General features: G+C 42.9%; 1 protein-coding gene across 1 annotated transcript in view; it reads right to left on the reverse strand.

Moving 5' to 3' along the window:
- Positions 1–1,343: 1,343 nt before the first annotated feature.
- Positions 1,344–22,365, reverse strand: part of LOC126259571 (uncharacterized) — a 585,582-nt gene continuing 564,560 nt past the window's right edge. Inside the window, exons 7-10 of the mRNA XM_049956478.1 lie at positions 15,793–15,980; positions 12,133–12,276; positions 9,701–9,825; positions 1,344–2,317 (exon numbers count right to left, since the gene is read on the reverse strand). Coding sequence (XP_049812435.1) covers positions 2,163–2,317; positions 9,701–9,825; positions 12,133–12,276; positions 15,793–15,980 — 612 coding nt within the window. The 3' untranslated portion in view covers positions 1,344–2,162. The remainder of the gene's footprint in view (positions 2,318–9,700; positions 9,826–12,132; positions 12,277–15,792; positions 15,981–22,365) is intronic.

Below are 22,365 nucleotides of genomic sequence, written 5' to 3' on the forward strand. Positions count from 1 at the left end.
GTTAATGCGAGTGAGAAAGATATTTTGGTTTATTTGATGAAGACTTCATAATAATGTAATAATTAATTTCCTTTGCTTTAAATGCGCCCTAGCTGCCGCCTGCACACTATTATTATCAACACAGAACCCTCCTCTTATTAATTAGGTGACATTAACGACAGTTCAGGTAAGATTACCCAATTAATGCAACCTTTTGTAATCTACAATGAACATATATAATCTATAATAATTCTTTGAATATGTCACTGTTGAGAAAATAACTTCAAAGTATTTTCAGAGTCGTTCATTTCTTTGCAATTCTTGGTTATAACGAAGAATACTTTCGTAAAGCGACTTTTCTAAATTTGCCAATACACCTTTTAAAGGAATCACCATTGACCTAATTTACAATGTCATCATCTATTTCCCAATCTATGTTATTTACTTGCTAAAATTTAGAACTTGCAATTTAAAATGCAGGCACATTACGAGAACTCATTGTACACGGAGTTAGCCTTAGTTAGTCAGCCGCCCAATAAATGAGACGCGCATTTTTAGTAGCTCTTTGTAGCAGCATCCCCCGTTCCGGAGGGCAATTGCCCGAGCGTTATTCATTGGCACAGGTAAGCCAAAAGAGACAAAGAAAAAAGTTACGTTTCAGATTTCAAGGAACTTCCTTCCACATGACCGGAAACCAGTTAACGTTTTGTCAAATATCATGTCTAAGAAGTAAAGAAGTATGATACACTGTATTACGATTTTTGAAGGGAATCTGGGTAGAATCTGGTTTTCCTTATTAGGCGACTCAGTACATTTTCTTGGAAATCAAGCAGTCAAATTAACTCCTGTTTCGATTCATTGTTAGCAACAGACGCACTTTCTCAAACAACCTTTAGTGCAATCCAAGCGAAGCAATTTTCAATGCAAAATCGATATATAGAAACAGTCACTAAAACTAATATTTTATTTAAAAAAACTTTTCAATGTGTTCGTTTTCTGCGTACACACCATCCGTCCAAAAAGTTGCGAGACTGATTTTATTCCTGGCGTATAAGCGGTGCAGCGCTTTAACTGCGATGGTAGCTTAAACTAGCAATTGTAAAAAATAAATGTGCATTTGATCAATCAATTGTGGGAAGGCAGTGTTAAATAAAGGATCTTGCTCCACAGAACAGATATATGACATTAACTGCTTCATAGCACTGTTGTACAAGGAAGCTAACATTATAGGGAGCTGTACCAAAAATAAAGACAACGAAATAGCAATGAAAAACTGTGTTAGTGCAGCAGAAATTTGGTTTTATTGATTACTTCTTACATCTATAGGTGTCAGAGGGCAGGTCAATAAAATGAAACACAGTCACTAATAAAAAACGAGGTTTTACTTTATACAAATTACACGATTTATGTACAACAACGCAATGATTTAAAGATACATAAGATTTTAAAATACATAGTCCCAAATATCTACAAGACCCTCACCGGTTTGTGAAAGATGTAGTTTCTGGAAGGTTTCGTTGTTTCTTTTTCCGTTGTCTCTCGTGTACATGAAATATGTCAGAGTATTTGTTGTGAAACGTTTGTCTGCGTCGAGTCCAAAGGGGTTACACGCTCAGTCATCACTTCACTGAAGTTAATTATGCCGCGATGGGTTTCAGCTGGCTGTGCATGAGGGTCCTGCTTAAGCTGGGCCACAGCCCGCGTTGTCAGTCCATACCTGTCATGGAAACTTAGCTCTCTAAATTTCTTTCAATGTCGTTTCCGTATAAACACGTATATATATTTTTTTTCTAAATTAAAAACAAATATTACACAAACAGATAAAACATGTGATACCACAGACTGTTACACATGTGCTAATAATACTGGTTCTTGTACGGTTTCTCTGAACGGGGCGAAAAGGATTTGGGAGGTTATTAAATTGTTCCGAGAAATGGTGAAACTGTACACAGCGGATGTAGTAGACACGCTGAAGACGGTCAGTTTTTCAACGGAAACTGACGCGCTATTTGTAGAGCACTGCTGATGTTTGGTTTTCTTTTTTTTTGTAGCTGCATCGAAATTTGGAAGGAGGGTAAGAAGCGCTCGACATTGGTTTTATAAATAATGCAGCGGGTTTCTGGTGGAGCGGCCGCGGGGCCGTTGGTAGCCTCTTGTGCTGGCAACTAGAGCGGGCACGCTCGCTATGCGGTGCTCCCACTGCCTCCATTTCCGCCGCCGCCGTTGGCTGCGTTGACTCCGGCGGCGCTCAGCGAAGGGATGCTGGCCCTCGGCTTGATCATCATCACCGCCCTCTTCAGCGTGTAGTCCCAGCCTCTCCAGCGGAACCACACGATACCTGCAACACAAAACAGCTCCTCAACACCAGCACGCTTCCAACCTGTCTGACATAAACCTTTAATTGGGCGTGACAAATAAACAGGGTGATTATGATGGAAGTTACACTTCCAAAACGCTGTAGAAGTAACACCACTGATCAGAATGACGCCAAATTGCAACGGAATATTATCGTAGAAGGGGGAAAACGCATGGCAGAAAAAAAAAGTGTGAAAATTGATCACCAGATGGTGCTGAATGTGTCAGAATACGTAAATTAAAACATCTGGCATGCGCACTACCCATTGAAGTTGGTATAAACACGCCGGGTACACAAACGGCTTTTCCTCCCTTCGCGTCTGAGACGTTCGCCATGACTGTCTCAATGCAGGATTGCGCTCTACTTGCAAAGTTGTACTACAAGAATGATGACTATGCAGACGTCGCTCTTCAGAAGTTCCGGGCACTGAAGTGTTTGAAAAAGGGCGTTGGTCCGAAGACTGTCGTGGGTCTAGAAAAAATGATTCGGAAATTCGAAAAGACGGGTTCTTTTGGTGTGCAACGAGGTAGAGGGAGGAAACGAATTGATTCGACGTCAGTGAAAGCAGTGGCCTCAGCAGCGAGGAGGAGACGAGTGGTGGTGTGCAAACGTGTAGTGCACAGAGCATTGCCCGAACACTGGACATACCCGTGAGCACGGAGCGTAAAATCCTACGAAACATCCTTCTTTGCTATCCATTCAAAACTATCCATATGCACTAGATGCTTCCTGTTTGACCTGCCAGCGAGAGGGACCTTTGCCTTAGAATTTCTTGCTCGCATGGAACTGGACAATGATTGGGCGTGGAAGATTTTGTGGACATATGAAGCCCACTTCCATCTGACAGGATATGTCAATACAAAGAATTGTCGTATGTGGGCAACGGAAAATCTACACGCAAATCAACCAGTACCACTTCATCCCGAAAAGGTCACTGTGTGGTGCGAGTTTACGACATCACTTATCACAGGGCCATATTTTTTCGGAGAGACAGGTGCTTCCGGTCCTGTTACCTGTTCCGCCACTGGTAAGCGCTATGAGTGTCTTTTGCGCAACCACGTCATTCCAGCTCTCCAACAGCGTAGATGTGTGGAAGGTATCATTTTTAGACAAGATGGCTCACCTCCGCACATTGCAAATCCAGTAAAGCTGCTGCTGAATCGCCATTTCGGAAATGCTGGAATTATCAGCCGCCATTTCCCTACAGCCTGGCCGTCCCGATCACCTGATCTTACATCTACATCTACATGCATACACCGCAAGCCACCTGACGGTGTGTGGCGGAGGGTACCTTGAGTACCTCTATCGGTTCTCCCTTCTATTCCAGTCTCATATTGTTCGTGGAAAGAAAGATTGTCGGTATGCCTCAGTGTGGGCTCTAATCTCTCTGATTTTATCCTCATGGTCCCTTCGCGAGATATACGTAGGAGGGACCAATATACTGCTTGACTCTTCGGTGAAGGTATGTTCTCGAAACTTCAACAAAAGCCCGTACCGAGCTACTGAGCGTCTCTCCTGCAGAGCCTTCCACTGGAGTTTATCTATCACCTCCGTAACGCTTTCGCGATTACTAAATGATCCTATAACGAAGCGCACTGCTCTCCGTTGGATCTTCTCTATATCTTCTATCAACCCTACTGCTGAGCAGTATTCAATCAGCGAGCGAACAAGCGTACTGTAACCTACTTCCTTTGTTTTCGGATTGCATTTCCTTAGGATTCTTCCAATGAATCTCAGTCTGGCATCTGCTTTACCGACGATTAACTTTATACGATCATTCCATTTTAAATCACTCCTAATGCGTACTCCCAGATAATTTATGGCATTAACTGCTTCCAGTTGCTGACCTGCTATATTGTAGCTAAATGATAAGGGATCTTTCTTTCTATGTATTCGCAGCACACTACACTTGTCTGCATTGAGATTCAATTGCCATTCCCTGCACCATGCGTCAATTCGCTGCAGATCCTCCAGCATTTCAGTAAAATTTTCAATTGTTACAACCTCTCGATATACCACAGCATCATCCGCAAAAAGTCTCAGTGAAATAGCAACGGCCCTACGACACTCCCCTGCGGCACACCTGAAATCACTCTTACTTCGGAAGACTTCTCTCCATTGAGAATGACATGCTGCGTTCTGTTATCTAGGAACTCTTCAATCTAATCACACAATTGGTCTCATAGTCCATATGCTCTTACTTTGTTCATTAAACGACTGTGGGGAACTGTATCGAACGCCTTGCGGAAGTCAAGAAACGCGGCATCTACCTAGGAACCCGTGTCTATGGCCCTCTGAGTCTCGTGGACGAATAGCGCGAGCTGGGTTTCACACCACCGTCTTTTTCGAAACCCATGCTGATTCCTACAGACTAGATTTCTAGTCTCCAGAAAGGTCATTATACTCGAACATAATACGTGTTCCTAAATTCTACAACTGATCGACGTTAGAGATATAGGTCTATAGTTCTGCACATCTGTTCGACGTCCCTTCTTGAAAACGGGCATGACCTGTGCCCTTTTCCAATCCTTTGGAACGCTACGCTCTTCTAGAGACCTACGGTACACCGCTGCAAGAACGGGGGCAAGTTCATTCGCTTACTTTGTGTAAAATCGAACTGGTATCCCATCAGGTCAAGCGGCCTTTCCCCTTTTGAACAATTTTAATTGTTTCTCTATCCCTCTGTCGTCTATTTCGATATCTACCATTTTGTCATCTGTGCGACAATGTAGAGAAGGAACTACAGTGCAGTCTTCCTCTGTGAAACAGCTTTGGAAAAAAACATTTAGTATTTCGGCCTTTAGTCTGTCATCCTCTGTTTCAGTACCATTTTGGTCACAGAGTGTATGGACATTTTGTTTTGATCCACCTACCGCTTTGACATAAGACCAAAATTTCTTAGGATATTCTGCCAAGTCAGTACATATAACTTTAGAATTGTCCTGAGGCCAAAAACCGCATAAAAAGCATGAATCAAAATCAAATTGGATGATTAATTTCCGTGTGAGTGGGGCAAAACATGTTCTGTATGCTGTACACTGTTTTCTTCAACAAGTTGAAATCGAGAAACAGCATGTACCACAATGGATCCAACTGTTTCCGGGGTCACGTTCAGAATGTGTTGCGCAATGCATACCTTCAATGCAGCTAATCTTAATCCGTGTGACTTCTGGCTGTGGGGCTGTCTGAAAGATGTTGTGTTCAGTGTTCCTTTTGCAAACTTAGCTGCATTGAAGGTATGCATTGTGCAACACATTCTGAACGTGACCGCGGAAACAGTTGGATCAATTGTGGAACATGCTGTTTCTTGATTTCAACTTGTTGAAGAAAACGGTGGACAGCATACAGAACATGTTTTGCCCCAGTCACACGGAAATTAATCATCCAATTTGATTTTGATTCATGCTTTTTATGCGGTTTTTGACCTCAGGACAATTAAAAACCGATGTCATTGATGCTTTTCATGCGGTTTTTGGCCTTAGGACAATTAAAAAAGATGTGAGTGTTGCTTTTTATACGGTTTTTGGCCTCAGGACTATTAAAAACCGATTTTTCCCATCCGATGTGATATGACCTTGCCGTGGTGGATGGGCTTCCGTAACTAACAGTATCACACCTGTACACCTATGAACGCTATGTTGTACAATTTGTTTAACGTCAAATGTACACCTTAGGCATTGCTGTATGATTCATTTGTCATGATGCTTACAGCGCCATCTATTGCTACATTTTGTAACTATTTATTTTTCTTCTGCCATACGTTTTCCCCCTTCTCCGATAACATTCCGTTGCAATTTCATGTCATTCTGACCAGTGGTGTTATTTCTACAGCAGTTTGAAAGTTAAACTTTAATTATAATCATCCTGTACAATGTCGGAGGACGTTAATGCAGGGCATGTCCACACATCGGCTTTATGATGGCTTGAACTCTGCTGGAAACACTTTTAATGAGGTGTCTGAATATCTGCACAGATATGCTAGCCCATGCTTTCTCAAGGCACGAAACCAGGAGTGGGGTTTAGAGCGATGACGAGGTTCTAACTCCTCTCAAAGCTGTTCTTTTGGGTTGAGGTCGGAACTCAGATCAAGTCAGTCAGTTCCTGGAACGTTATTGTCCACAAACCATTGCATCACAAATGCTGCTTTATGACAGGGCCCACCATCTGCTGATACATACTCTTTGAAATATTTCTCTGTGGTACGTACTGCACAGTGCTGTAAATGCGTTCATATACAAAGAGGTGACAAAAGTCATGAGATAGCGCTATGCACATATACGGATGGCGGTAATATCGCGTACAAAAGATGTACGAGGGCAGAACATTTGCGGAGCTGTCATTTGTATTCAGACGAATCATGTGATGGGGTCTCCGGAGTGATTGTGGCCGCACGATGGGAATTAACAGACTTTGAACACGGAATGTGAGCCGGCCGCTGTGACCGAGCGGTTCTAGGCGCTTCAGTCTGGAACGCGCGACCGCTACGGTCGCAGGTTCGAATCCTGCCTCGGTCATGGATGTGCGTTATGTCCTTAGGTTAGTTAGGTTTAAGTAGTTCTAAGTTCTAGGGGACTGATGACCTCAGATGTTAAGTCCCATAGTGCTCAGAACCATTTGAACGGAATGGTAGTTGGAGCTAGTCGCGTGGGACATTCCGTTTCGGAAATCGTCATCCACAGTGTCAAGAGTCTGCTGAGAACACCAAATTTCAGGCTTTACCTCTCAACACGGACAACGCGATGGCCAACGGTCTTCACTTAATGACCGATAGCAGCGGCGTTTGCGTAGAGTTGTCAGTGCTAACAGAGAAGCAGCACTACTTGAAATAATCGCAGGAATCAATTTTGGACGTACGACCAATGTATCCGTTAGGACAATACGGTGAAAGCTGACGTTAATGGTCTATGGCAGCAGACTCTAGACTACTGGAAAATCGTGGCCTGGTGAGATGAGTCCCGATTTCAGTTGGTGAGAGCTGATGGTGAGGTGCAAGAGTGGCGCAGGCCGTACGAAACCACAGACGCAAGTTGGCAACAAGGTACTGTGCAAGCTGCTGGTGGCTCCGTAATGGTGTGGGCTGTGTTTATATGGAATTGACTGAGGATGGTTCAAATGGCTCTGAGCACTATGGGACTTAACAGCTATGGTGATGAGTCCCCTAGAACTTAGAACTACTTAAACCTAACTAACCTAAGGACAACACACAACACCCAGTCATCACGAGGCAGAGAAAATCCCTGACCCCGCCGGGAATCGAACCGGGGACCCCGTGCTCGGGAAGCGTGAACGCTACCGCGAGACCACGAGCTGCGGACAATTGACTGAGGAATCTCGTCCAATTGAACCGATTATTGATTGGATACTTGCAGACCATTTATCGCCATTCGTCGACTTCATTTTCCAAACCACGGTGGAATTTTTATGGATGACAATGTACCATGTCACTGGGCCACAATTGTTTGCAATTGATTTCTCGATAGTATGAGCGATTATTTGGCTATGCAGATTGCCCGACATCAATCCTATTGAATATTTAGGGCACAAAATCGAGAGGTCAGTTCGTGCACAAGATCCTGCATGGACAACACTGTCGCAATTACGGACGGCTATAGAGGGAGCATGAAAAAAGTGCAAGTGACTTATAACGACTTGCTGAGTCCATGCTATGTCAAGTTGCTGCACTAAGCTGGGTAAAAGGAGGTCAGGCAAGATATTAGGACGTATCCCATGACTTTTGTCACCTCAGTATACTTCTGCATTTAATAGTTTCTTAAGCGCAACAAGGGGACCACGCCCTAACCACATAAAACACCCACTTACTGTAACATTACCTCCTCTATACTTAAATGGAGACACTAACATGGTGGTAGGGTGACGTTCCCGATACATTCGCGTCCTCAAATCTCTCCATCGAATTGCCAAAGCGTATAGCATGACTTATCAGTCCAAATTACTCTCTCCCAGACATCCACTGTGTAGTGGATTCGCTCTTTACACAACCTCAAGCGTCATTTGTCATACACTACAAGCACATGTTGCTTATGACGTACACACACAGTCATTGTACTGTATGGACTGCTGGTAGCGCTTTGGAATTGACGATTGACTATATTCGGCTGATTCCATGCGAATTTTTACAACCATTCTCTGCAATGTTCGACGGTCCCTCTCCATCAATACATGAGGCCAGCGTGGTGTTGATTTAGCTGTGGCTGTTCCTTTGGGTTTCCTCTTCACAGACACATCACCAACACTCGACTGGGGCACCTTTACAAGGGTTGGCTCCGAGCACTATGGGACTTAACTTCTAAGGTCATCAGTCCCCTAGAACTTAGAACAACTTAAACCTAACTAACCTAAGGACATCACACACATCCATGCCCGAGGCAGGATTCGAACCTGCGACCGTAGCGGCCGCGCAAATTTACAAGGGTTGAGCATTGCTTGATGGATTTATTACTTAGGTGACATGCAATGACTAATCCATGTTTGTAGTCACTGAGCTGCCCTGACCCACGCATTCTTGCGCTGATGCTTTTCTATGAACACCACCCCCCCCCCCGCCCCCCCCATTTTATAATATACTGGAGAGACCACAACTCGTGACATTTAATGATCAGTTATACATTAAGTAGGGGTGTTCAGATACTTTTGATCAGATACTGTTAGAGAAATACGAAAGCGTAATGAGATATATGGGCATTAATTTTTCGTCGCTCGATTCGCGAATGGAGTAGAAAAGGGAATCACCAATACAGGTAAGAGCTAGTCTCCGACGAGCACAATACAAGGAGCGTGTATATGCGGATAAGGTGTGTTATGTGGCCAGTCAAAGATTTAGCTCCTTTTAGTGTATCGTCCAGACCATACTGTAATGTTACCGAGGTTTTCATGTATTTTTGAACATTCTGTACAGGATGATATTAAACTGCATATGTGACTGGAGGAGATATCGACGAGTCAGGAATAATTATAGTGCTAAATCTGCTGCGGATAAATCCTCAGTTTCCTAGTTTCCAAGAGCTAGGTCACATGTGTATTGACTGTGGGCTGCCCATTTGCATCTGGAACCGCGCGATCGCTACGGTCGCAGGTTCGAATCCAGCCTCGGGCATGGATGTGTGTGATGTCCTTAGGTTAGTTAGATTTAAGTAGTTCTAAGTTCTAGGGAACTTATGACCTCAGCAGTTGAGTCCCACAGTGCTCAGAGCCATTTTGAACCATTTGCATCGGTGTTATTGCTCACTGCACAGAGGACACCTCGACTGACGGCACGGAGGATCAGTTTTCAATATGGGCAGCTGTGACTGAAGCTGGAAATGTAGCGGTGTGAGCTGTAGGCAAGAGCTCATTTTGCTTACGCACCTTGACGGGCGGTGAGGTCCTGCGGGTCGTTGAGGTAAAGCCCGTTGAGGCCACGTCCGCACGACTTCCACCACCAGCCGCCCTTCAGCATGGAGGCGCAGTTGAGGCTCGACCGGTCGTTATCCCTGCAACAAAGCGTGGCGCACCATGTAAAAACATACACATACAACAACGCCCATTTGGTGTGGGCATTCAGCGGCACACATATACTTATTTGACGTGAGTGATGCACTGTTACAAACGGTGCGCAATACAGATGAGCTATATCTAAAATTATGAGTGTGTATTTTACTTTGCTTAGGGTGATAAAGAAAAATATCAGTTATGATATCAGTCTCTCGTACATTGTTACTTTTAGTTTTATTGACTTTTATTTAGCTATGACTATTAGCTGGTATCTGAAAAGTCTCCCTATGCTAAAACAATAAAAACATCATCAACAGTACAATCATTGTCTCGACTAATTCTCGAATACGGACGGCGCTGTAAATACGCTGCCTGACCAATATAGTGAAGCTCCCAGAAGGGGAGGAGAAAACTAACTGAGACATCACAGGTTGAAAGGTATGTAATGTTATTCAGTGACTGTGTTATAACATCAAATTTACAAAGAACTTAGCAGTTTGAGCCCTCTTATCAGTATGACGTTACACTCCCTGTGACCTAGATGCATGCACTGACTCGGTTGGGAAAGGTGTCATAAAGCTATCTTATCCCTCCTGTGGCAAGATGGGTGTCAACTGTTTTTAATGGTCCTTGACAACCTTCATACTTGTACTGGAAAAGAGCTCACATCCCAGCTGGTCTCACACGTCTCACACAGATCTGGGACCTTGGTGGCCACAGGAGTGCCTCGTCATCACGCTCACAATTCATACAGACAAATGACATGTATGGACGAGCATTGTCCTGTTGAAAAATGGCGGCGCAATACACGTAACACATGAGGACACAGGATGTCTGTGACGTAACGTTGTGTCGTCAGAGTTCCAGCCGTGACCCGACGTCATACCCGATGGCTTCCCCTCTATGACGCCAGGAGTAGAAGCACCCCTATGCCTCTTTAAAACACTGGAAGAATGGGACCTTCGACAAGGTCGTCGCCATACTCGCCAATGATGGTCATCTTCGATATTTCAGAAGCGCAATTCATTGGTGAAGCCAATACGATGCCACTAGTCAGAAGTCTTTGCTTCCTTTTGGGGGTTGCCTAGAAATAAACCTATATAACGGCGATTGGTATTGTTTTTATTGAACATTTTGCCAAGGTTGTTTTGAGTGCGCTGCAGAAGTTTCGCTGGAAAGCCCTTGCACATCCTCCATACAGACCCCATCTCTCCTACACCGATTTCCATAGTTTTGGACCGTGAAAAAATCATTCATTGCTGTCGATTTGTTTCGGATGAGCCGGCCGGTGTGGCCGTGTGGTTCTAGGCGCTTCAGTCTGGAACCACGCGACCGCTACGGTCGCAGGTTCGAATCCTGCCTCGGGCATGGATGTGTGTGATGTCCTTAGGTTAGTTAGGTTTAAGTAGTTCTAAGTTCTAGGGGACTGATGACCTCAGATGTTAAGTCCCATAGTGCTCAAGGCCATCTGAACCATTTTTGCTTCGGATGAAGAGGTCAATGCCTGGGTACAATTATGGTTCCGTAGGCAACCACAAACATTTTTCCATTAAGGCACTGACCGTCTTGTCTCACAGTGGATAAATGTATTAACAGTTATGGCGATTACTTTTGGAACAATAACCAGTTTACTCACTTGTTTTTCCTTCGTATTACGCTATGGGAGACATTCGGCTGGGCTTTGATGGAGCCTATAGTAGTAATCGAAATACCACGACAACTATGGATTACACGAACATTACTGAGGTACACCTACATCTCTTCATGCTTACACGAAGGCGATGGCATTTTCCAGGAGGATAAAGGTCCGTGTCTCAAGGCCAAAATCACGTTTTAGAAGTATGATGGTGAACTGAAGCCGATTTTAAGCCGATGTAACCCATTTGGGACGCTATAGGGTGCCAGCTCCGGGCCGACAAACCACCCGCCCGTAATTTAGGGGAGTTATGTGCCTGTGAGTAGAGATATAGCGGAACATACCTTCGAAAACTTAACAAGAGCTTGTCGAATCAGTGCCATGCACAATCACTGTTGTATTGCTTTCCAAAGGTCGACTAACACACTACTAAGAAAGCGGTAATGTTTTGGCACGCCATTGTGTGTACCAAATATAAAACAACGATACAGAGGCATATTTTTCTGGAATGAAATCTGAAGAAATTTTCGCTAATGCTTATTGTGTTAGATATGCTAAACAAAATAGTGGCAGCTGATAATGATTCAGCTTGAGAAAAATGCGGACCTGTTTGGTAAGTAATGCCACTTTTTCTGTTTTCGCACTTACTGGGGTAGACTGGAATACTCACCTGTTGTACGTGGAGAAGGGACTGTTGTTGCTGCCGTACCAGGGGTCGTTGAGAGAGTCGCCAGCGTTGCCCTCGTAACCATCCACCTCCAGCTTGTAGTACTCGGCCTCCGAGTATATCTTGAAGTGTGAATATTGCGCGTACCTGTGAGCATTTTACGTTTAGTTTTGTCAATGATACTCGAAGAGAAAGAAACAACACATACCAACATGAAGGTTTGGATGAATTTCTTTATGTAGATATTTAATCCTTACAGATTATTTAAAAGAAAAGTCACACATTAGGAAATCGATGAGTGTGATTTGCTAATGTTATGAAGTTCAGATGAGCTATATCGGAGAATTAAGATACTCGTATTTTGCAACATTAACAGCACAAATTTAAAACAGTAAACTACTGAATTACGGTTCATTTTGATGGATTCTCAAGTCACTGGTTAGTAGGGATGTTCCATGATTAGCAATGAAAACACAAACTCTCGATGTTCTATGGTACTAAATAACATGGGCAGTTTGTATTTTATTTTTTAAATATATATCTCTTTATATTATAAAACGGATGTATGTACAATATGTATGTATATTTCTCTTCTTCTCCTAAACTACTGGAGCGATGTCAACCAAGCATCATGCACATAACACTTTCACTCTTGAAAGAAGCACTGTTGGAATAAGAACACCTGCCTCCCATCGGGGTGAGGTTGGATAAGTGGTCCTTCCTTACTGTGAAATGAGGAAGAACTCCTCTCTCTGACCATCTGCTTCTCCACCATCTCTCCGTCTATCCCATCCTTTCTTCTCTGTCCCTCTCACCGTTCCCCCCCTCTCTCTGTCCATCTCCTCCTCTGTCCATCTCCACCTCCCTGCTCTCTCTGTCCATCTCATCCTGCTCCTCTCTCTGTCTATGTCATCATCCCCACTCTCTACCTGTTCAACTGGATTTCGTGAAAGACTGGTATGTTGTGTAGTTAATATGGGAATTTGCTGCAAACAGTATATGGACGATCGGCCACGGCTGTGCAGTGACAGTGAGGAGGAGGAGAAGAATGAAGAGGATATTGAGAGGGTGAGATGGAGCTGATGGAAAGATAGAGGTAGGGAGGCAGTAGATTGACAGATACAAGATGATGGATAGAGGGAGGGGGAGGAGGAATTGAATAAAGATAGGGGAAGGAAGAGATCCAGACAGAATGAGGAGGGAGGAGGAAATGGACTAATAGAAGACAGCATGGAGTAAGTCCCTATGTGATGCGTTTTTCAGATAGTATACTACCCTTATCCTTAGATATATAAAACAAGAAGCATGCAAACGTGTATGCATATATGTAATTATGATTGTTTGCATGTTCAGCATCCTCTCGTAAACCAATGGATCGATTTCAACCGCATTTGGTAAACATACCACTTGCTCACGAGAATTAGCACAGTGGGAACTACATCCTAGCTCCCATAGTAGCAGAAATATAGACAAAAATGGCTTTTCTACCACCGGTGTGTAGGCTGCCATGCACAAGAGGTATATTGTGTGGGTAATACTGGAATTCCTTGAAGAGCCTACATATGTGGATGGGCACCCCTGACCAGAGAGAGGCGAGGGAGAGGATATGGACTGTGAAAGAGGAGGAAAGGTGAGGTGTACAGAGAGAGCAGGGAGGTAGAGGTGGACAGAGGAGAGGAGGAGATGAATAGAGTGTGTGGGAAAAGATGAGAAGGAAAGAGGCACAAAGAGAAAATGGACAGAGAGGGGATGGAATAGTTGGCCAGAGTGTGGAGGGAGGAGGAAATGGTCAGAGAGGAGGAGGAGGAGATGGCCAGAGAGGAGGAAGAGGAGGATAAGGACAGAGGGAGGAGGGAGGAATGTATGGTCAGAGAGAGTGTGCAGTAGAGATGAATAAAGGGATGGGAGGAGGAGATGGGGAGAAAGAGAGAGTGGGGATGAGGAGATGGTCAAAGAGAGGAGGATGAGATGGACAGAAGAGGAGATGGATAGAGAGAGTGTGAGAAAGAATGAGACAGAGATCCAAGGAAAGGATGGACAGAGAGAGGGTGGAGAAGCAGTTGTTCAGAGGGTGGAGGGAGGAGGAGATGGCCAGAGAGAGGGAGGAGGAGGGGAGATACAGGGGCCAGGTGGAAGGTGTAAAGAGATAGTGGACAGGTGGAAAAGGGAGAGGAGGATGGAGGAGATGGAGAGAGAAGGGCATGAGAATATGGGCAGAGGGAAGGAGGAGGGACATATGGTCAGGGAAGGGGCAGAGGAGATGGGAAAAGGGAGGGATGGAGGAGATGGAGAGACAGACAGGGTGGGGATGAGAAAATGAGAAGGGGAGGGTGAAATAGACAGACAGAGCAGGAAGGTGGAAATGGCCAGAGAGAGGGGGGAGGTGGAGATGGCAGAGACAGTGCAGAGGAAGGTGAGGTGGACACAAAGAGGAACAAAGAGGGGATAGACAGAGAGGGTGGAGGACAAGGTGGTCAGAGAGAGGGAGGAGGAGGAGATGGTTAGAGAGAGGAGGAAATAAACAGAGAGAGGGGTGGGGGAAATGCAGAAGGCATATGGAAGATGTAGAGTGGTAGTGGACAGGTGGAAAAGTAAAAGGCCAGAGGAGATGGACAGAGGATGGAGGGAGGGGAAGGAAGATATTGTCAGATAGAGGGCAAAGGAGATAAATTATGAGAGGGAAAGGAGGTGATGAAGAGACAGAGAGAGTGGCAGAGGGACAGATATATGGGAGAATGGACAGAGGACAGGGAGATGAGGGGGGGGGAGGGGGGAAGAAAGTAGTGGATACAGAGGGGGAGGAGGAGGACGAAATGAGTGCAACATATGTGTAGAATATGTATGTGAGAGATTTTGTGGTGGGGGGGGGAAGAGCTAATATACCACAAAAATGTATGTATTAATGTATGTAAGTTTGTATGTTTTCTCCTCCTAAACCACTCAATCAGTTTCAACTAAATTTGTTACACATATCATTTACTATATATATATATATATATATATATATATATATATATATATATATATATATATATATATAGAGAGAGAGAGAGAGAGAGAGAGTGATTATCAACGAAAAATCCATACGAAAGTCTCCAAATGGAGAAAAAAACTTTTTTGAAGCGAACCAGGAACTTAGACCTTGCGCGGCATACCGTCTTCCAAGCAGAGATATATATATATATTCTTTACTTTAGTTGTAGCTTCTTATAGGGCTCACATGCGTGTCTTTTCATTATGATGTGGGGAATGTCTACAAAGAACGAAGTCAAACTGTCAGACACATCTTTCAAAAGCTTCTATTTTTAAATTTTGGCCATTGATTTACTTGTCACTGATTCAGTTTATATAGGAATATGACAAGTGGACTTAGTTCTATATTTAAAACTGAACAACTGACGAACACGGATGGATACAGAATCATCTGTTAAAATTCAGAAGGCTAGTCCGCGTAATGTAATAATTAATAATATTTACAAACAAGAGAATGTTATTCTCATTGTGATAGGTAGTGCTTAGTCTATGGTTAAATGCAGAATAACTGTAGCTCCAGCTTTTCGTTAAAGATGAACAATAACATGGACGCTTACACCACAAACACATACGGAAACAATGAGGTGGATTTTGTTATGAGTAGGACGTAAACAGCGTGTTGAGTGCTACCTCTTGTTGCCTTCAAAGTCCTCCAGCTCGACACGCAGTACGTAGTCCTCGTTGTTGGTGAGCATGTAAATGTTCTCGTTGCCAAGCCAGAGTTCCCTGGCCGGGTCGCCAAAGCCATTCTTGTAGTCAGCCCAATCACGGTTGAAACTCTCTCGCGGCTCTCCGAAGTCGTCTCGCCGCTGAATCACCTGTAACATATCACAATCGTGTCCAACTTATTTTATTGTTCGTGATTTATGGGCAGAAATGTGTATTTTGTTCTTCAGGTGATAATAATCGTGGATGTTTAGAATAACCGACTCTTACTAGTTCATGTAGAAGTATTTAATTCATCTAATTTTTATATGTGAATCAGAACGAAAGCCTCAGACTCCATTCGAAGCAGACTCCTGCATCTGTGTACCAAATTATAAACATTTGTAAGTTTACAACGATCTTCTGTTCCTTAGGCAATAACATAGTCTCTCCAGCTCTGCGTTTCTACTACGAACAACGACAGTTATCCACGACAGATGCTATAATTTCATCTACGACTGACGCCTTCCACCGAAAATCAAGAGATTCTGTATGTCGGAACCTATGTTCGAGAAACTGAGTCCTTTTCCTGATACGTGTTAGTTAATGACTTATCGTTGCACGCTCTGTTAAAGCTGTTTTTTATTTCGTATTTTATGTGTGGCCTTAATTTTTGATATCGTTCTGTTGTAACACATTTCAAACATCTCAAATCTCTGCTTCAGTGAATTATCTGTTGTTTCTGTCAATTTCTACAAGCGTTACACTCCAGAAACAATGCGGCATACTTGTTGCTTTATTCGAGGCCAATGATTGGGACCATCAGATTCCGTCTCTTGAAAAGAGCGATTTTCTCCCGGACTAGCTTACTCAGTTTATTTTCTCTGTTTGGTGATAATGTGTTACCCTGACTATTAAACAACAGAAATTATTCATTTCGTCGGCTGTAGCTTTACCATTTTTATCGTGTAGCTCTTTACCCTTGTTTCTACTATACCTCACAACTTTTCTACTTGTATATCATGAAATCTAACCACGCATCTGTTACTCTTAATTACATTTTCATTATTTACCTTTAACTTGAATACTGTTCTCAATAATACTGTGCGTTCACCTGCATTTAAGAGCATTATGAAGTCATCAATGTTGATGAACTATGTGATGGCTCATCTGAGAATCTTGACGCTTTTATCGTCCCCCATCGAAAAATTTGCTCATTTGAGAACATTTCTTATGCTACTTTCATACCGTTGTCATCCAAGAAACTTTACGTTACGTTTATATAATGCACAATCATTTGGAAATCTTTTTAACGCAAACATATGCCCTTACTGAATTTTGTGATTTTGTCACGATAACTTGTTTCTTGCAGATGTTATAAACTACACGTCTTCTTTTCTACAGTCATGTGAATCTCAGTTAACGAGTTACACAGAACCTGAAGGATACTATAATCCTTCTTTCTAGTAGTAAGTGTAATATCAGAATTGACTATCAGTTATTAGTAACATATTTAAAATCTCACTGATAACGGAAGCTCATGTCTTCAGTTTTTTTCTTCTAGTTAATCTAGTCGATCTGTTAGAACTGCAACATTTTAAAACATCATTCTTATAGTTCTCATATTTTTACGTTCATACACTCTTTGTACATGAGTGGGTTTTCTGGAATTATAACCATACGTCCACTATGTTACAGGTTTTGCGCTCTTTACATTAACTCTTATATACGTTTTTATGGTGTAGCACGTATTTGCTACTTGGTCTTTGGAAACAGACTGGCGGAATTAACAGCCATAATCACAGTGGTGATATTGTACTTTTCATTCACAGTCAATAATGTGATAAATACTTCGAAAAATATTTATGACCGCAGGGAATGGACGAGTATAGGAGTTTTGTTCGTAATCGATGCAGCGGCAGAGTTTCCTCTAGTATTTTACTGCAGTGTCAGTAACAAGTAACAAATAAGACTCTCTCCTTCAGAGTCAGCGCGGATAAGAAAAATACTGTCCGCATCTGCCCCTTGTAGTATGCATTTCAGCTGTGCTTGAATTTATTAAATTGATTATTAAGAAATAAATTTCTTTTCTCAAGAAATTTTATAACTGTGTGTATGATTCCTAGCCCTGTCGACCAAGACATTGTATTGCTGGTGCTAGTCCATGCCACAAAGCTTATTTTAGAACTTTATCTTTCATCATTCCTCCTACGGGTCGCGATGAACTACTGAGCGATATGAATTATGGCTGCTCCAGGGATTGCTCTTATTTAAAGCAAAAACGATTGGATTTTCGATTCAGCACTTGAGCTTCCAATATGTTTATCTGATGTAAAGGAACGCCAAATAATAATCCAAAGACAACCGCTACAGCTGCGGTAGCCTAGGTGTACTTATCCTCACGCGGCAGCAGGACTCAATCACACGGATCTGCTGAATAATTCTTGCAGATGAATTTAGGACAATACTGATGGTTATTGACTGTACTGCAACATGAAGGAAGAGGTTTTTCTAAACACAACCCTCAAGCAATATTGTATTTACTATTATAAGAGTTAAAAATTAAACATACGCACGGGACACTCCAACCGCAGCAGCAAATCCCTTATCTGCATGATCAAGTCTTTTTATCCGCATTTGTATCTATACATATTAAATTATCGTAAACTGCTTATACCCCATGGGTACGCTGCTGAAATCCAACCTTTAAATTAACATTCCACTGGTTAAGAATGTGGAGTCCGGTCCTGACCACTTATTAATACAGAAAATCTGTCACATTCTCAGTACATTTCTTAAGATACAACTTTCTGTCTTGCCTGAAACGGATTTGTGAAAGTTTCAACAGGATATTTCCATTACATTTGGAAGTCAAATTAATTCTTGTTACAAATTGTCGAGACCTCTTGCATATTGTTAACGGTTAACCATAGATTTCGTTAACCAAATATCGTTAGTTAATGTGACCAGTTGTCCTGATTCGGCCAGAACGGTTCCGATTTCTGGAGCCTAGTCCCCTTGTCCTCGTCTGCTTGACGCCTAAATGTTCTTGTTTTAAGAAATCAAATCAAATCAAATTCTCGTTTATGTTAGGTTTCAATTTGCAGTATAACTTACTAATATTTATGTCATTATAAAAGTATGCTTTATGTTAATTTTGTATCCCTCAACTAACATACAATGTCGCGCCGTATTATGAAATACGTTCACGACCTGCTTGATAATGCGTTCACGTTCGAGACCTTCAATAATACTTGCGCTGAGGTTGGTGTTACTGAGCTGGATTTTCTTAGCGGTAACCCTAATGCCTCCATGTTTGTTTCGTTGGCGTGGGTATTGCAGAACATATAGAGCGGGAAATAGGTTCATTGTTCACTTCGGTTAGACTGTCACCAACTACGCAATGGCCAAATCTATTGTGTCCTGTTGACTATCTTTTCAAGACAAAGTGTATTATACTAGTAATTATACAACAACTATGAATGTGCTAATGTTTTAAGTTATGTTTGTTATATTACCTTTTGGTGGCTACTATTCATTTGGTTGTAAGCTCAAATGATGTATAACAGTTACCGAGTAATATTCCATTCCGAGCAATGAACAGTAATAAAACTGGTTCCACCTTCGATTTCTAAGAATACGGTCACCTTACGTTAATTAATAATAGTGTTAAATCATGTTTTTGTGTACGCTTCTCAATGTAGTAAGCTCTTCATCGTGTACTTGTAAATATGTTCGAGAAATTTTGGTGGCATCACTAATTTTATAACGAACCTTGTTTAAGTCGTATGTGATACACAAACAGGGCTCAAATGATGAACTGAAGGTATAACTGTATGGAGAGTCCTAGAACAGCTTTAGTGCCGCTTTGTGGCACCTTTCGGTAATTAAATAAGTGGCCCCTGATAATGTAAACGAAACGGGAAGAATCCAGATGTAAAACAGCTGTTTGCACGACGGAAGCTGAACGTATACGTAATTGTGCGGAAAATTTCTCAATCGTACGCCCTATTAGATGTGAACAACGTATCTGTCAGTCCCAGAATACTGCACATTCAATACAATATAGTGGTAATCCGTACATTTCGGATTGTAATAACGACTTAAACGGTAATAATCGTTACTATCGGCCGTCTGTAAAGTTGAATTGAGGAAAATCGAGTAATTGACCCCGTCTACAAAGTAATAACTGTTTTGGATATTCACAACGAAACTGGCTTTTATCCACAAAATCACTATTACTTTGGATATCCATGGATGTATTTGCGGATATCTGCATCCGTGCAAATCTCTGAGTGTGACGTAGTTTCCCATGACAGCTCTACGGTGAGGGAATATGGTCGCAGCTACTCTATGGGTTTGCCCCAAACCTTGAGCCACGGCAGCTGCCGATTTAAATGCCTGTTACCGGGCACTGTTGGGAATGTTAGTATGCCAGTGGCAGTTAGCGTCACATAAATCGCACGATCCGTTTCTCCCGCTTCTCACGGCCCAGGAACTTGAAGCGCCCGTCTTGCAGCCGCCGGTGCTCAACCTTGCCCAGCACAAGCCATCTGTCGTCGACCACCTGTTATCCTCTATGCCATATGTTGCGGCTTCTCTTGGGTGTGCCTCACCACATCGCAAGGGCGGTGCCTGTTTCATACTTCGATTCGAACTTTCCTTCTTTATGGAGCACAGTCGTCTGCAAAGTATGAGATCCCATTGACTATGCATCCACACTAGCGTCAATTTTAGTCTGTGTGTTTCAGCTCTACAAAAACATATTTTAATACGACATAGTCGGTAATATTCTAGGGAGAGCGCCTTTGTCTTATAATCAAGAAGTCCTGGAACCAGAGGTCAATCCTAGCGGCTGCTCAAATTCTGAATGAACATCATCAGCAAAGGGGGCCGAGGACTTTCGACATAAGAAGTCACCCTCTTTCTGTCAACCGCCTAGTCAGAGAGCAGAGTTTCACGGCACCCTTTCGCCCGTGGAGTGGGAAACTACCCTTAAAAGACCGAAGAATCAGAAATGGTCAACGTCTTGAGAATGCAGATTGCAGTGGAAACGACTGCATTAAGACTTGTTGTGTATCAGTAGGACATGTGACCTGTAACTGAAAAAGATCGGTGATGCTCTCTAAACTGGCAAAATATTCTGGATTAGTCTCATTCAGCTGAGAAGAGTCTGCTATATGGCAGGTGACCACGAGAAAAAGACTGAATAACTAACTAAACTTTAAAATTCTATGAGTTGGATAGTTGAATGTCACAAGTCTGAATGTGGTAGGGAAGATATAAAATCTGATAAGGGAAACGCAAAGGCTCAGTCTAGATATAGCGGCTAGCGAAGCGAAATGGAAAAAAGGTAACGATTTCTGTTCAGACGAGTATTCTGTAATATCTACAGAAGCAGAAAATTGTGTACTGTAAGTAGGATTCGTGACCATTGGCCTGTATGCACGCATTACATCGTCGGACCATTGACTGTCGTGTCTGTTCGAAGATTTCTCGTATTTCCGCAGCCTTACCATCAGCTATGGCAATTCTAGCGACAAGGTATTCTTCTGTGTATCCAGGCCGTTTCCATGTAAACCTCCTTCTCTTGTGATTCTTCTGTTTCCACAACGTCTTCACGCATCAACTGAGGTGACCTGGCCGGACGCGGTGGTCTCGCGGTTCTAGGCGCGCAGTCCGGAAGCGTGCGACTGCTACGGTCGCAGGTTCGAATCCTGCCTCGGGCATGGATGTGTGTGATGTCCTTAGGTTAGTTAGGTTTAAGTAGTTCTAAGTTCTAGGGGACTGATGACCACAGCCATTTGAACCATTTTTTTGAGGTGACCTGGATGACCAGGCCACAGGGCCCCGTCGGGTGAAGTTGGCTCTTAGACGATTCCTCACAGCAGTACTGAAATGGGCTGGCGCCCCATCGTGCTGCCTCTGCCCAACTTTCAGTGGTACGTCCTCCAATAGCTGTGATCTGATTCAAAAATCCATCCGGTTTAACCCCAGCACTTCCTTCTTGATCTTCGTTCACAGCGTCAGAACTGTACCTCTGGTGACATTACCTTTCCAAGTATCAAATTGATAGTCATCTAATGAATCTCAGTTCACTTTTCCATTCTTATGTCTATCATTCTTGTTAGCAACTGTGATGCATGAGCTGTTAAGCTGATTGTACGTTAGCCTATTATCATCAGTAAATTGTGAACTCTATATCTGGTCCTCAGTGTGCCTTGCAGTAACTTATTTTGCAGTCTCTCTGTCACCATGATGTCAGTCTCTTCATCTAAAAGTAGCACTTGCAACCTACTTCCCAAATTGTTTGTTGGAAATATTCCAGTCTCTATGTCCTCCGACAATTATTACGCTCTACAGATCCCGCAAGTAGCATGGAGATTATTCTTTCTTGTCTTAAATGATATCCTATCTTACTGTCCCTTCTTCATGTCAATCTTTTCTATATGTTCCCCTACTCGTCGGGGGGTCTTAAATGATATCCTATCATACTGTCCCTTCTTCATGCCAATCTTTTCTACATGTTCCCCTCCTCGTCGATTATGCAGGTAACCT

This window comes from Schistocerca nitens, chromosome 5 (genome assembly GCF_023898315.1).
Source record: "Schistocerca nitens isolate TAMUIC-IGC-003100 chromosome 5, iqSchNite1.1, whole genome shotgun sequence".
Taxonomy (NCBI): Eukaryota; Metazoa; Arthropoda; class Insecta; order Orthoptera; family Acrididae; genus Schistocerca; species Schistocerca nitens.